The sequence below is a fragment of the Rhinatrema bivittatum genome, chromosome 3 (assembly GCF_901001135.1).
Source record: "Rhinatrema bivittatum chromosome 3, aRhiBiv1.1, whole genome shotgun sequence".
Lineage (NCBI taxonomy): Eukaryota > Metazoa > Chordata > Amphibia > Gymnophiona > Rhinatrematidae > Rhinatrema > Rhinatrema bivittatum.
The window spans coordinates 187,131,523-187,148,622 of NC_042617.1; the positions used below are offsets into that span (position 1 = coordinate 187,131,523).

A 17,100-nucleotide genomic window follows, 5' to 3' on the forward strand; every position below is an offset into this window, starting at 1 on the left:
TGTGTGCACCATCTTAGACTTGATAGACAGCTGATGGGCTCTCCACCCCCTGGATAGGGAATACACGCATCTGTCATGAGCCCATGCATCACAGTCCCGCCTTAGATTACATGCTAAGGTTCGAGATTCCCAGATCGGCCCCCTTCTCATATCCGACCACGCTCGTCTGGATTGATCTGGACGGCTTCCAGGTGGCCTCCACCCAGCATATGAGGTGTTTCCCAAAGTATTTATACAAGGACCAGGCATTCCGCTCCTACTTAAAGCAGAAATGGCAGGATTATGAGCTCCTTAATGAGGCACATGCAGATTCACCAGTCCTCTTTTGGGAAACCGCAAAAGCTGTGCTTAGGGGGGGCATTATTTCGTACGTGGCCCACCGGTGCAAAGCATTCATATCAGAAATACTCACTCTAGAAAAGCGACTATACGCGGTCAAGCAGCAGTATGATGCAGACCCCGCGCCTATTAAGCAAAAAGCCTTCTTCGAGATTCAAACTACTCTGAATACCTTGCTACACCAGCGGGCGAAGAAAGGCTTCATGTATTATAAAGGGCGCTCATTCCTATATGGCAATAAGGTGGGCAGGACGCTGGCCAATCTAATGAGATGTGCGAAGGGGACCTCCCGATTGACCACCATGCGCTCGGCCGGGGGGCAACTGGTCAATTCGGGTCCAGACATCTGCCGGATTTTTCGAGATTTTTACTGGCAGCTATATACAGCTGCTCCCAGCTCGGAGACTGAGATACAATCCTACTTGGCTACGGTGGGTCTCCTCACTCTCAGGCCGATACAGTAAAGCGCAGCCGCGATTACCCCGTTTCTAACCCGCTTTGTACCCGCAATTTGGCCGCGTAAGTCAAACCCGCGATTCACTATCCCTTTTAACCCATCCTTACCGCTTCTTTAAATCAACGGGTAACCCTTTCCTCCCGCGGCATGTATATGATATGTAAACGCTCCGATTAGCTATTCCCTCCCATACAGTAACGTGCTCCCCGACTATCGCCTTTTTAACCTGCAGTTTAGCCATGTCTTTAACCTGCTAAATTACCGCCTACCCTTACCCCTGCGTTAGAGGGTGGGCGGTAAAGTTTGCCCGTGAAGTTTCACGGGCAAACTTTCCCCCAGCCCCCGCTCACCTGCCCTGGCCGTGTCCATGGGTGCCGGTCTCCCGTACTGGCCCGCCTGACAGGGACAGGGACATTGACTCACAAATGTCCCTTCACTTTCTCTTTCAGCATGCCTTCTCCCGCTTTGGCTCACAACCCTTCACTCTCTCCTCCAGCATTCCTTCCGCTTTGGCTCATGTTGTCCCTTCATTTTCTCTTTCAGCATTCCTTCTTCCACTTCAGCAGCCCGGGGCGGATCGGGTGCTCTCCGCGAGGCGGCTTCCAGCAGCCCCCGCCGGCAAAGATGCATGAACGCATGCCTGTACTTCCAATTTGGGCGCTCAAGGCACCTTCGCTGGCTTGAGCGCTCAAATGGGCCATACAGGCAGTGCGAGCTCATCATGCCAAAAAAATTGCACCGGTAGGCAACTGAAAGATTGCCAGGGCCGGGGGGGGGGGGGGGGTGCGCGGGAGGGAGCGGGATGGCGGCTCCCCTACCTTTCCTGCATGCGGGGCAGCTCCGGCTCGCCTGCCTGCCTGCCTCCCTCCGTTCCGCCGCTCACTGCCTCCCCAGCGCCATCTTGCAGCTTGTGACGTCACCCCTGACCCTTGAGCGCCCATACGCCAGCGAAGGTGCATGAACGCACATCCAATTTGGGCGCTCAAGCAGCGAAGGCGCATGAGCGCACACCGTGATCTGAGCGCCCGGATGGACCTCCGAGGTCACGGTGTTCGCTCATGCGCCTTCGCTGCTTGAGCACCCAAATTGGACGTGCCTTCATGCACCTTCGCCATCGGGTCTGCTGGAAGCCGCTTTTGCCGCCGGCTGCCCCTGGGAGGCAGGAGAGCCGCGGTGGGCACCTCGGGAGGAGGGGAGAGAGGACTGGGGCTGCTGGAAGCATGCAGTAAGTTTACTTTAGTTACAATTTCTATTTTCTTAATAACATGTCGAGTTGATTTTCGCCCTGCGCCTTGCTTCGGGAGGGGGGTGAGAGAGGACTGGCAATCCCCGATGCCCGAGCGTAGGAGAACCATCCACTTCCTGGTACCTGTCATTTCAAATGTCATTTGAAATGACAGGTACCAGCGCACCCAGGATACTGTATAGGCCCTGTATAGCGCTCTGTACAGTAAAATGGATTGCGCTTCATGGACACGCTTTGGACACGGCTTGCATTTGCATGCCATTTAAATACTGTATCGAGCGGTATGTGATCCGAACTGTGCGCGCGGCAAACGAGGGTGCGCCTTGCACTACCGCACTCTTTCTACCACATCCTTACTGTATCGGCCTGTCTGTCAGAGACTCAGCTGCAACAGCTTAACCACCCAATTCAATACCAAGAACTTCTGAACGAAATCAAGTCTTCCAAACTCCTAAAAGCCCCCGGGCCTGATGGGTTGCCGGCGGAATTTTACATGTGGCTTGTGCCATGTTGCGGACTGGCTGTTAGAGATGGAGTTTTTCATACGTACACGGGTCGATCAATTGCTGTCACCGGGTTTTACCCTTCGCTATCTTCTAAATGCTAACCTGAGGCTGGTACCTGCTGTCCTAAAGAGAAGCCTGCTATGTCTTCCCCTCTGCCAGGTGCGGCACTATTTGTGCAAGGTCCCAACCTCGATTGTACAGTCTCCCAATTCCTCCCAATATGTGGCAATCCTGCCTTTATGCCTGGGCTCGCAAGGAGTCCCTTCTCACAGTGGGCCACACGTAGGCTTAAATGGGTGGGCCAACTTTTTACAGATGATGGAGAGGTCAAGACCTTCCCTGTACTATGCGAGGAATTTGGTCTTCTTGCTACACAAGTCTTTGCTTACTTACAGCTTTGCAGCTGTGTCCGAGTCCTCCGAACCCCTGATTGGACTAGCATTCAACGGAACTTTACATTTGCTATTAAATTCTTTTTACATTTGCTATTAGACGAATATCTCTTTGCCGCTGCATACAACATTACTTAACAACTTTTACAGTTACATGAATTCAGTGTCATGAGCCCTAATTAATCTGCTTTGACTTACTATAATGTCTTTTTAGATGTAGTCTATTAGTTTAATGTTTTAGATGTAATGTTTTTATTTGTAATATTATAACTGTTTTAATTGGGGTTTCTTATTATGTATGTTTATATACTTGTAAACCACTTAGCCAGACAGATCCTGTTTAATTTGCGGTATATAAATTCTTTTAAATAAATAAATAAAATAAATAAACAAAATAAATAGACTCTATCTGATGTGCTTGACACAGATCACCCAGCCCCTCACTCTTAGCTCTTATTACTACCAGCTCTTGATGCAACTGAAGCCTTCCTTAAATCGTGAAGGACTTCTCCTTCAAAAAAAAAAGGACGAGCTCCCATTAGATATGACTGTATCGCAATACGCCCTCAGCTTTAAGCGCATACCTACAATTATGAGTGGCCAAGACTTGTGTGAGACTCAATATAAATTCCTCATGCATTACTACTAGTCTCAGCTCCGAGCGCACCGTATCGGCCTTACTGATTCACCCATTTGTGAGAAATGTGTGCTTTCGCCAGGTACCCAGAATTGTGCTTCTGTGTGTGTATGAGAGAGAGGGAGTCTGCTTCTGTCTGTGTGTGTGTGTGAAAAAGATGGTGGTGCTTTTGTGTGCATGTGAGAGAGAGATAGAGAGCATGCTTCTGCTGTGTTCTGTGTGTGTGAAAGAGAGGGAGTGGTGCTGTCTGTGTGGTTTGTGTATGTGAGAGAGAGAGTGTGCTTCTGCTGCTGCCTGTGTGTGTATGACAGAGAGGAATCGTGCTTCTGTGTGTTCATGTGAGAGAGAGAGTGTGCTTCTGTCTGTGTGCACATGAGAGAGGGAAGGAGAGGAAAGTTTGTGCATCTACCTCTCTTGTGCTAAACCACAACACTGCTGGGATGACTAGAATTTGAATGTTCCCAGGTATGAAGTGTGAGATTTTTTTATCCTTATTTTTAATTCTTAGGTATTATTTGATGTGTCTCCCAAACATCCAGAACATATTTCAAAACAGTAATTTTTTTTTTTAAATTGAGTTTTTAATAATTGGATACTCTATTAAGTCCGTTTTGAAATATTTGTTCATTTTTTAATATGGTTTTATTATAATGTTTTATATTTCTTGGTTTTATTATTTGATGTTTTGAGAGTAATGGTAATGTTTCTCTTTTACATATACAGGGCCAAATTTTCAAAAGGTTACTTGCACCGGGCCTATTTTCAAAAGGCCCAGTGATGCGTGTAAAGCCCTGGGATGCGTGTAAGTCCCAGGGCTTTACTAAAGGGGCGGGAAGGGGTGGGGTGGGGGTGGGGTCAGAGGCTCCAGGCACAGCGGCCATTTGCTGCTGTGCCAGGGATTGCGTGCTGGCAGTCAGCCGGCACGCGCAACATACTTCAGCCCCAGGTAGCGTGCACACATGTACGCTGCCCGCGCTCCATTTAAAATCTACCCCACAGTGTCTAGCTTGTTGCAGTTTCCAATTCAGTTTTGTCTGCACATTTATATTTATATTTTATGGTGACTAGAATCAGAAGTTCCCAGGCTGTGGATATTTTTATCCTTAACTTTTTGATGTGTCCTCTGTTTTCAAATATGTTATTGGTGTTTGGGAAATATTTTAAAAAGTCCCCAATTTCCTAGCGTGTAAGCAGATGGGCTCAAAACAAATGGGTATAGTGTGCTCGTGCTAGCAGTTGGAGACGGATCTGACGTCAGCACGGGTACATATACCCCCCACAGGAAGTGTAGCAAATCAGTAATTTCCGTCTCCAAAGCAGTTTGGAGCTACCTCACGCTCGCTGAGCGTGTTTCCTTGAAGGGCTAGATTGAAGAAAAGAGGATACTCGGAGCCGGTAATAGACACACTCCTCTGAGCACGCAAGTTCTCCACATCACTGACACATATTTATTTATTTTTAATTTTTTATATACCGATGTTCCTGTATACAATACATATCGCACCGGTTTACATTGAACTGAACAGTTGCCTCAGGGGCGGAATACATTAAAACATGTGGACAGGAAAACTTTTAGGGAGACATTCATAAAAACTCGATTAACTGTAACTGGGTATCAACTTAGGAAACATATGTACAGTGGTATATATATCATCTATCGCTACATCAGGTTTTAGCTCTCAGGGAAAGCTTGGGTGAATAGCCAAGTCTTTAGCTTCTTTTTAAATGTCAGAAGGCACGGTTCTTGGCGGAGGTCCGGTGGGAGCAGGTTCCAAAGAGGGGGACCTGCAGTGGACAGAGCTCGTTTCCTCAGTAAGGTTTTCGCCAGCTGGGTGTGAAGCATGTTCTGGTATGCACTTCTGATTGGTCTCTTGGAAAAGTGCTGCTGAAGTTGGAAGGATAGGTTGAGGAGGGAGATGTTGTGAAGAGCCTTGTGAATCATAAGGGATTTAAAGTGTATCCTAAATTTTATCGGCAGCCAGTGAAGATTCTGGAAGATAGGGGTGATGTGATCCCTTTTTTTAGTGTTAGGGAGGATTCTGGCCGTCGCATTCTGGACCATCTGAAGTGGTTTGATAGTGCTGGCGGGCAGGCCCAGGAGGAGTGAATTGCAATAATCCAGTTTAGGGAGGATGATGGATTGTAGTACCAGGCGGAAGTCTCGGAAGTGTAGAAGTGGTTTTAATTTTTTTAAAACTTGCAATTTGAAGAAGCAATCTTTGGTAGTATTGTTTACGAACTTGGTGAAGTTGAGTTGGTTGTCTAGACGCACACCAAGATCTCTTACATGCGGCGTGTGGTCGATCGATTTGAAGGAGAGTTGGGAGGAACTAGGCGGGTTGAGCAGAGTGCAGTTGTCTGGAGCTATTATGAGGATTTCAGTTTTGCTAGTGTTTAGCACGAGGTTGAGGCTGGTGAGCAAGTTTTTGATTGCTGAAAGGCAGCTGTTCCAGTAAGACCACGTTTTGTGGAGGGATTCCACTATCGGGATGAGGATCTGAATATCATCCGCGTATAGGAAGTGAGTTAGCTTGAGGTTGGATAGTAGATGGCAGAGTGGGAGGAGATAAATATTGAAGTGTAGGTGAAAGGGAAGATCCTTGGGGTACCCCCAGCTTTGATCTGATAAGTAGAGACTCTTTGTTGTTAATCCTAACCTTGTATTGCCTGTTTTCAAGGAAAGATTTGAACCAGTTGAGCGCCGAACCTGTTATACCAATCTCTGCTAGACGCTGAAGGAGGCAGGAGTGGTTCACGGTGTCGAACGCTGAGGAGAGGTCCAGTAGGACGAGAAGGGAAGGTTGACCTTTTTCCAGATTGATGAGGATGGTATCAGAAAGCGAGGCTAGTAGAGATTCAGTGTTCAATGACTTTCGAAATCCGAATTGGTTTGAGGTGAGTATGTCATTTTCTTCTAAGAATTCAGACAGTTGTCTGTTTACAACCTTCTCCATGATTTTAGCAATCATTGGGAGGTTGGCAATTGGTCTGAAGTTAGCTAGGTCAGTGGGCGGAAGGTTAGGTTTTTTAAGGAGAGGCTTGAGAATTGCAAGCTTGAGTTGGTCACGGACTTGGCCTTGGAACAGCGAGCAGTTTATAATGTCTGCTATCAGTTTGGCGATAATGTTAGGAATGGAGAACAGCAGATTGGATGGGATGTGGTCTATTGGGTGGGACGAGGGCTTCATCTTCTTAAGGATGTTTTCAATTTCTAAGGCGGACGTCAGCTCGAGGGAGGCCAGCGAAGCTGTGGTTGATTTCTGTTGCTGGTGGGTTGGGTATGAGCTTTGTGGGCCAGTGGTGGATGAGTAGTTCGGTTGAGGAGAGGGCCCCTTGAGAGGTGCAAGGAGGGTGTCAATTTTCTTCTCAAAGTAGACCGCCAGTTCGTTGGCTTTGTTGGATGCTTGTGCGTCTGGAATGAGGGGGGTAGTTGGTTTAGTGGGGGCTGACACATAGGAAAACAGAGCTCTAGAGTCGAAGATAAAGTGGTGGATCTTTTTGGAGAAGAATTCTTTCCTGGTTCTGTTGATGACGTTTCTGTAAGAGTTTAGGCAAGATTTATAAGCAGAGAGGGTTGTTGTGGACTGGTTTTTTCGCCACCTGTGCTCCTTACATCTGAGATCTTGTTTGAGCGCCTTGAACTCGGGTGTGAACCAGGGTTTCCTGTTGTCCTTGTCTGGATGGAGAGTTTTTGTGGTCATGGGGCATACTTGATCAGCCACCCTGTTGGTGATGTTGATCCACGAAGTAGTGGCCGTGTTGACGTCCGAAAGTTTTAGTTGAGCTAGTTCTTTGGATAAGTGAGAGCTGAGGAGTTCTCCGGTGCAAGGTTTTCTGGTAGCGACTGAAGTTGCATGTGTTGCTTGGGGAGGGTGTTCCTTGATCTCTAGAGCCGTGGAGATGATTCGGTGTTTGGGAAATATTTTAAAAAGTTTGGGTGTTTTATATCAGGATCTGGAGAGTCTTTGAAGACTGGTGCGACTCTCACGGCACCAATTCACATGCCGCTAAGATTCCTATCATTTTGGACTTCCTACAAGATGGACTTCAGAAGGGTCTGTCCCTCAGCTCCATCAAGGTTCGGGTAGCAGCGCTGTCTTGCTATGGTCCCAGGAGTGACGGCAACACCATTGCCAAACACCCAGACATTTCACGTTTCCTGAAAGGAGTCAAACACATTCGCCCGCCACTGAAGTGGCCGGTGCCCTTGTGGAACCTCAACCTAGTATTGGATTTTTTAGCAGGATCCGCCTTCAGGCCCCTTCGAGGCCTGTCCCTCCGTTTGTTAACCCTGAAGATGGTGTTCTTGCTGGCTGTGTGTTCCGCACGCCGCATCTCAGAGCTACAAGCACTGTCCTGCCGTGATCTGTTTCTCAGAATCTCTCCAGAGGCTATCCATTTTCGCACAGTTCCATCCTTTTACCCAAAGTGGTCTCCCACTTTCACCTCAACCAAACCATATCCTTACCTACCACGGAAGGTTTGAAGAAGTCAGAAGAAGGTCGAATGCTACGCCATCTTGACATCAGCAGACTGCTGTCCAGATATCTGGAAATGTCAGAAGCAGTACGAAAGACAGACCACCTGTTCGTCCTGCACAGCGGGAAGAAGCAAGGGGAAGCGGCTTCACGGCCAACCATCGCCCGCTGGATTAAAGAAGTTATCAAGGCAGCCTACATCGAGGTGGGAAAACCACCGCCTCTACAGGTCAAGGCTCATTCTACCAGAGCGCAATCGGCCTCTTGGGCAGAAGCTAAACTGCTGTCGCTGGCAGAGATATGTAAAGCGGCGACATGGTCCTCCCTCCATACCTTCTCCAGATTCTACCGTCTGGACATCCAGGCCAGGGAGGACACAACATTTGCGAGGGCAATCCTACACGGTCCTCGGGCAGCCTCCCGCCCAGTCCGGGAGTAGCTTTTGTACATCCCATTTGTTTTGAGTCCATCTGCTACACGCTAGGAAATGTTGAGATTACTTACCTGATAATCTCCTTTTCCTTAGTGTATGCAGATGGACTCAGCATCCCGCCCGGCTGCCGGTATACATGGGGATTCGCCGACTCACGGTAAGCCATGTTTTCTTATATAGGGCATCCACCCTGCCGGGTGTCGACGCCTTCCGGCTGAGTACACTGGCGGTCTCCAGCTTCCATCAATTGGTCAGGGTAATCCTGTTGATTAATCGATCGGTCAGTCAAACGTATATCCATACAAGCTTTTGCAAGGAAGATTACTGATTTGCTACACTTCCTGTGGGGGTATATGTACCCGTGCTGACGTCAGATCTATCTCCAACTGCTAGCACGAGCACACTATACCCATTTGTTTTGAGTCCATCTGCATACACTAAGGAAAAGGAGATTATCAGGTAAGTAATCTCAACATTAGTTTTTATTTATTGGATATTCTGTTCATCAGCTGTCTTGAAATATTTGTTCATTTCTTTTAGTATGGGTTTACTATTATAATTTATATTTCTTGATTTAATTGTTTGATGTTTTATGAAGAATAGTGATGTTTCTGTTTATCCATTGTTGCAGAGTCTGGCTTGTTGCGATTTTCAGTTCTATTTATATTTTATGGCCTCCTTATTCTGTATTTGATGAAGGTCTACCTGTGTTCTGCCTGTGTCAGATGGAGATGAGGTTTCTGTATTGGTATCTATAGCAGCATAGCTTGTTCTATTTTTTCCTAATAGGAGGTGATTTGATGTCTTAGGGTCTGTTGTAATATTGTATTTATTTATTTAACAGCTTTTCTATACCGATATTAGTAGGTATATCATATCAGTTTACATCAAACAATAGATGGAAAATACAATGAACAGGGAACGGGGAGTGGGACAAAAAAGTAACATGTTACAACAACAGTGCTGCAGCTGGAGGAGGCTATATTGGTGAGCCAGAGAAGGAGAACTGGAGAGGTAACATATTAACGTAATAGTAGCAGAGTTGCCTTTTCATAGGTAGGGTTGTTAATATTTAAGTGGGAGATTCACTATATTGTAATAGTAATTTAGTTTACTTATGGCTTTCTGAATGCCAAGCCCACTCTCAATGTGTGTTATAATAGGCCTTATACCATATGAGATCCAAGCATCTTTTCACTTTTATTGCAGGATTTTCTGGTTGGCACCACAGTAGTGCATGTAAATATAGTAGACATGATTGTAATATTTTTACTTCAGAAGACTACTATGAATGCACTTTTTTCATGTAAAACCTTATTAAAAATGCATAATTTTTAATTTGGTGTATGGAGGTAGAGCTCGGGCAAGGCTGTAAGGTTTTCCTAGGCTATTTGGTGCACTGGCTCTTCTTGAGAAAGCAGAATTCCATTTGGAGTTGTGCTGTCAGACTCTCCTCAATAATAATACATATTTTGGCCAGGGCTTAGTTTTTCTTTTTCTTAAGCCCTAGAGGAAGCCGGAAGTATGGATCACGTCTGGTACCCCTCCTCCCCAGGAGTAAGGTAGACAGAGCAGAGCCTAAGGCAGTGTTTCCCAAATATTGTGCCTCCAGGCCTGATCAAGTGTGCTGTGGAAAAGTCACCAGTACCTAATGCTCTGATCCAGGGCACCACCTGGGCTCTGCTCTCAGCACCTTGCAGCAACAAGAGACACCAACAGTAGCTCTTATACTGATGGGAACTCCTTTCTGAGGATATATATAATCATGCATGCCTCCTCCAGCTACAACATGAGCCCTGGAGTGTAGTAATTAATGGGCAGCATGCCAGGCAGACGTAGTTTGCATCCACTTTGAGGCTGATGCAAAAAAAGGACGCTGAAAGCGGGCACTGAGTATTCTCCTGTGGGCGCCATGCAATATTCAAATTAGGGGTCACGTTGTGAAGGAGGCGTTAGGGTCACTTGCGCGCCCCAGAGCCTTCTTGACAGCGGGAGCCTGCGAGCTGTCAGCAGCCATCTGCTGGTTAGGAAAACAGACGCTAAACTGATCAACGTCTGTTTTCCTAATCGGCGCACAGCCAGGGGTTCAAAAAACGGACGCTTGTTAACTGAGCTCCATTTCCTGAATCTGACTACCATCATTTTTTTAAAGATTTTGTTCCTCCTACTTAATATCACAACTTTTGGGAGTGCTCAGCAATTAACGGCTGCTCTAGGCAGGGCGTTAATTTTTGAGCATAAAAATGTGCGTTTTTAGACGCACTTTTTTTTTTTTTTTTGCATTTCGGGTGATTCCCTAATAGCCTCATCAACATGCATTTGCACGTGATGAGCGCTATTAGTTTTGCCACGTGTTGGATGCGCATTGTGGAGGTGCTAATCCCCTTATTCCATAAGGGAATTAGGTAGTGGCCCCTTTCTGCAGCATACAGCCCCTCCTCATCTTCTTGTGTGAGTCCTTGAAGCCTCTGTCTTGTCCTCAGGCTGAGTAAGATGGGGAGAGTGTGCAATGAGCACTGGATGTGACTTATATTGAGTGCTGGGAGCAGCAGCAAAGGAGCTCTGTCAGCCATATGGCAGCCAAAGTAACTAACTGAGCTGGTTCTCACACCACATCGATTTCTCCATTCTGCCTTGGGAGCTGATACATTGTGACAGGTTCATATGTGTCTTTGCCCCCTCTCTTCTGTTTTGGAAGAGAGGCTGGTGGTTTTTAGGGATGTGAATCGTTTTAGGACGATTAAAATTATCGTCCGATAATTTTAATATCGTCTTAAACCGTTATGGAACACAATACAATAGAGATTCTAACGATTTATCGTTATAAATCGTTAGAATCGTGAGCCGGCACACTAAAACCCCCTAAAACCCACCCCCGACCCTTTAAATTAAATCCCCCACCCTCCCGAACCCCCCCCCAAATGACTTAACCTGCGGGTCCAGCGGCGGTCCGGAACGGCAGCGGTCCGGAACGGGCTCCTGCTCCTCAATCTTGTTGTCTTCAGCCGGCGCCATTTTCCAAAATGGCGCCGAAAAATGGCGGCGGCCATAGACGAACACGATTGGACGGCAGGAGGTCCTTCCGGACCCCCGCTGGACTTTTGGCAAGTCTCGTGGGGGTCAGGAGGCCCCCCACAAGCTGGCCAAAAGTTCCTGGAGGTCCAGCGGGGGTCAGGGAGCGATTTCCCGCCGCGAATCGTTTTCGTACGGAAAATGGTGCCGGCAGGAGATCGACTGCAGGAGGTTGTTCAGCGAGGCGCCGGAACCCTCGCTGAACGACCTCCTGCAGTCGATCTCCTGCCGGCGCCATTTTCCGTACGAAAACGATTCGCGGCGGGAAATCGCTCCCTGACCCCCGCTGGACCTCCAGGAACTTTTGGCCAGCTTGTGGGGGGCCTCCTGACCCCCACGAGACTTGCCAAAAGTCCAGCGGGGGTCCAGAAGGACCTCCTGCCGTCCAATCGTGTTCGTCTATGGCCGCCGCCATTTTTCGGCGCCATTTTGGAAAATGGCGCCGGCTGAAGACAACAAGATTGAGGAGCAGGAGCCCATTCCGGACCGCTGCCGTTCCGGACCGCCGCTGGACCCGCAGGTTATTTAAGTCATTTGGGGGGGGTTCGGGAGGGTGGGGGATTTAATTTAAAGGGTCGGGGGTGGGTTTTAGGAGGTTTTAATGTGCCGGTTTTGCGATTTTTAGATTTTTAGATTTTTCACGATTTTTCACGATTTTTCACGATATTTTACCCACCCAAACGGCAACAATACGATTCCCTCCCCCTCCCAGCCGAAATCGATCGTTAAGACGATCGAGGACACGATTCACATCCCTAGTGGTTTTTCAGTGCTTCCCTAGCCCTTTTGGCCATATAAGTTCCTTTCCATGACTGCACTGTCATTGGAGGTTGGTGTGCCACACAACATTTTTGTTAATGTAGGTTTGCTTTAGGTGTGAAAAAATTGGGAAACACTGGCCTAAGGAACCAAAAAAGCAGCCGACTTTTTGTAGCACACAATGTGCTGGAGTGGGGGAGGTCCTGAGAAGTGGAGTCAATCTACTGTCATAGAATGAGAGGAGGTGAGCCAGAAGGAAATGCTTGTGCAGGAGTTAGTGAGGCTTCTGTCTGAGATGGCTTGGCTGAGCTCTGAGATGGGCAGCTGGCTGTGGAACCAGTGAATCTCCTGGAATATGAGAGTGCCTAGAAAGGTGAGAATGGGAAAGGAAGGGGGCTTCTGCAGGCTGAGGAAGGACTGGCAACAAGCATCAACTTTTACATAATGATGCGGCAGTGCTGGGGCAGGGAGTACTCACTGAATGAGCACATGAGCAGTAGCGCAACTGTGTGTGTGTCTTTGTCTATGTCCAATTGTGTGCATCTGAGCCACTTGCTGGCAGTATGGTTGTCTCATTACTTGAAGTGATTGGTTGGCAGAAGACTTAACACCAGACCAGGAATCCAGGATATTGATATATGAGATGTAACCAAACATGTGGGGGAGGAGGGACTGATTGATTGTATGGATAGAAGTGGAACTGCAGCTCAGTTTATTCACCCCGGGTCTAGGATGCGCTCTACTTAATTGTTTATGGAAAACATGACATTTATGTTGGGAGATTTTTTTGTCTCAGTTCTGCCAGGGTCCAAGTAATGGGATGATACCTTTCAACGATTAGCTTGGTGTGCTTTTGGAGCTGTTGAAGCACATGGTGTACTGCACATGAGTGAGTCAGATACCCAGTGAGCCAGTTTAGAAAAGTTCCCCTGGGCTAATATTTTCCTGCAATCCACCTCTGATCAGAAGAGCTCTGCCAGTACATGACTGCAGCAAATAAAAGCCTGGCTCTTCCTTCAGGCTTTAATGAGAAACCTAAATAATAAACAACTTGCCCAACTCTAGAAAATTGTTGAATTTACTACAAAAAAATGCCTGGTACCATCCCGAGTGCCTTGAAAATGCAGCTACAACCCCTTGTGAACTAGGTGTCATTTACTGCAAATGTATAGCCTAGCCACTATGTAGCTTTATTTAGAGTTTCATCCTAATTATGCACCTTAATACTATTAAGCTACCAATGACCTCTAATTTTATGCTGCTGTCTTAATATGTTATATCTGAAACTATATGCTACTATTCTAATACATTATATACTATTTTGGCTGAATTTTTTATTCATTTCATAAAAGGCGAAATATAAAACCAAAACCTTTAAGGCCATGGAAAAGACATTCTTCTTCCGGCAAGCTTTTTTTTGGGCACAGTGACTGGTCGCATAGCTGTACTTTTGATTTGACTCGAACTGTTTGTCATCTCTTCGTTATTTCCTCGCAATGTTTTATTGATTTTATGTATGTTCAATTGTATGCCGCCTAGGGCTTCAGCATAGGCAGCATATAAGTAAATAAACAAATGGCCAGCACTATGATTTAGTGCTCATTAAGTTCAGTGGCACTACTGTCAATATTTTAGTTATGAAATTCTTCTTATTTTTCTCTTTAATCTGATCTAGCCTGAATTGGACACCAGAGTTAATGGAATCTCTTCGTGTACTTCACCCCAGCATTCTGCCCTCAGCTACTCATTTGACCAGGACATTGGCTTACAGTTTCCTCACACAGGTCAGTGAAATGTGCTGAAAAAATCTCTTAGTCAATGACAGGGAAGTCAGAAAACTAAAGTGGCAAGGATAGAAAAGATCAAGGAAGGAGACCAATAAACATTTCAGACAAAATCTGTCAATAATATGTTATTAAATATGAGTAGCTATTTGGAAGCATCCGATCCCTGGCTTCTTAGTAGCTGGCAGAGTATGCCAATGTTCAAAATAAGTAAAGCAAATAGCAAGTGACTTTTATTCTATGGGGAAAAAGCATTGCAGTATCATACCTGTTATTTAGTTGCTTGTAAATTACAATACATTTTTAAAAGAAATGTTTGCTGTAAAATACAAAGCATACAGCTGCTGAACACACTTAGCAATCCGAGAGGATTCTTTTTTGAATTAGTAAATTCATCCAACCATCTTCAGTTAGTGAATTTGCATAGCCGAGCTTTAGATATATTTGGCATGCATTAATAGCTCTTAATTGCGATGAGAGACAAAATGGTTATCAATGTGAGAGTGTTTTCCCAGCACCCAAAGCTGTTTATGGATGCATCTAACTTCTGAAATGTTGAATTACTCGGTTTTGTGATCTTTGTAAGCTTAAACGTAAAACATTATTTCAGCAGATTGTTTGTCAGGCTTTGGGTTTGAAATCTGTTTTTCTTTTATTAAACTTGATTCTCATCTGGTGGTTCTTCCTCTAGATGACTTGTTGGTCCCACCCCATAGCACCAGCACAGATTTGACGGATGTCATGGAGCAAATCAACAGCACATTTCCAGCTCCCAGCTGTAAGTATTAAAGATGATGAAGTATTTATCTTTTCTTTACTTTCCTTCCCTCCTATCCCCCACCTCATATTATTGCTGGGCAGATAACAGAAAGCAATATGGAAAAGTGGTGCAAAATTATTTGTAAATAAATCATCTGCTACATTGACAAAGAAAAAAATGAAACGAGACACTGATAAGACCTGCATTGTTGAGATGCGACAACATTGTAATCATGTTCATTGAGACTGTTCAATATACAGTAAGTGATAAACCAGCACCTAATCAAATAATGACCTCTCTCTGGCAAGGAAAACATGATCACAGTAATATGTCCTGCAGCAAGACAAAAAGGATGTTTTGCAGATGAGCTTTGTTCAGGGGCACAAAAGTAGGAAAAAAAAATTAGGGATGCTTCAATCCGACTTTGGTGATTCACGATCAAAAGTTGGGATTTGCAACCAAACTGGAATGTTGATCATGCCCAGATCCACCCAGAAGGAAAAATGTGGTGAAAATCAGCAAACTAATTTTCTCTCTCACTTTGGGCCTCATTTTCCAAAGCTATCACAGGCTTGCGCTGTTAGCGCAAGCCTGCGATAGCTAGCGAAAGTAGCGCAGGCCTGCGCTACTGAAATCGGGGCGGAGTCGGCCCTGGAAGAGGAGGAGTCGGGGGCGTCACCAGAGCCGACTCCGCGAGGACAGGCGCTGAGTGGAAAGGTAAGGCCCTTTTCGCTCGCTATTTCGCGCCCAATAACTACACCTTCTATGGTGTAGTTATTGGGCGCGATGCCGGCAGCGATCGCACCGCGGCGGTGCGATCGCTGCCGGCTAGCGCAGGACCGCCCCCCCGCCCCAGAGTAGCGCAATTTTCTAAAGTATCTCAGGCCTGCGATACTTTAGAAAATGAGGCCCTTTGTTTCCAACCTTCCCCGAACCTCAACAGCTTCCGTTTTGAGGCTGTCAAAGAGATGTTAAAAGAAGATTACAGAGACAGGTGAATACATTAAATTAACAGGTCAATTTTTAAAGGAGTTATCCCTCCCTCCCTCCCTCGACCCGCCCACCTCCCAAAGCCCACCCAACAGCCACACAGAAAAACAATTTAAACAGTGGCAAAGCGCTGGAAGAGGCAGGTAGGGAGGCCTGCACGGCTGCCACAATCAACGGACCAGGGAACTGTGTCTGGGATGAGGAAGCACTCGTCCCCCTCCCCCTCTCGCATTAAACCTCCGGGAGGAGAAGAACGAGAGGGCTGGCAATAAGGGGAAGATCCTTCCCTTCCTCCCTTGACCTGCCCACCTCACAAAGCCTACCCAACAGCAGTACAGAAAAACAATTTAAACAGAGGCGCTTCTGCCAGCTGGCGCACCCTTGGCGTGTGCACAGAGGGGCACACAAAGGGGCATGCCTGAAGTGCAGCCTGAAACCAAAACAAATCCTCAAAAATCTACAAAATTTCATACAACTTCAAACTCAATAAAATAAAAAGCCTTGAAAATGGAGACATCTTTATCCATTGAAAAATTCAAAACAAAAGAAATTGCAGATACCTATTGAAAAAAACAAAAACACATCAGAAGAAATTACTTTAATCTGATTTATCCAAAGTGTAACAACAGTCTAATTGATAACCTCTTATTCCTTATACTAACATTTCTACTAATAAATGTACAATCCCTAGCAAAATAAAATTCCACATAAATTACATAATAGAAGATCTAAACCCCTCCATATTCTGCATAATTGAAGCATGGCTAAAAGACTCTGACAATGTTCTTCTAAATCAAACTGAATGTCCGAACCAGGAAATGTTCCATTTTACCAGCCCTAAAAGAAAAGGAGGAGGCCTCCTAATAATTTGCAAAAAGGAGCTTAAACTTAAACCATACAAAATTGAGATAAAGCCACCACATGAAGTGGCAATACTTAAATCACAAAAAATAAATATTGGTCTAATATACAGCCCACCATGAACACTCCTAAAAGACTGTTCACCTTTAATTGAAATCGGTCCCAAACCCAGAAACAACCATAATTGCAGAAGACTTCAACCTACATATAGATAACGCACCTAATTCCAACTCATGTAAAATATTCCTAGACAATGAAAGCAATGGGATGGAACCAATTTGTAACTAAACCAACACACAAAGCAGGCCATATTCTTGACTTTATTTTTGCTAATCAAAATAACTGCCAAATCAATCTATCCCAAAGCGAATATTACAATCCAAACC

General features: G+C 45.8%; 1 protein-coding gene across 1 annotated transcript in view; it reads left to right on the plus strand.

Moving 5' to 3' along the window:
• The window catches only part of UTRN (utrophin), a 1,458,479-nt gene that overhangs the window by 1,419,681 nt on the left and 21,698 nt on the right, over positions 1-17,100 (plus strand). Inside the window, exons 73-74 of the mRNA XM_029594027.1 lie at positions 13,995-14,103; positions 14,795-14,881. Coding sequence (XP_029449887.1) covers positions 13,995-14,103; positions 14,795-14,881 — 196 coding nt within the window. The remainder of the gene's footprint in view (positions 1-13,994; positions 14,104-14,794; positions 14,882-17,100) is intronic.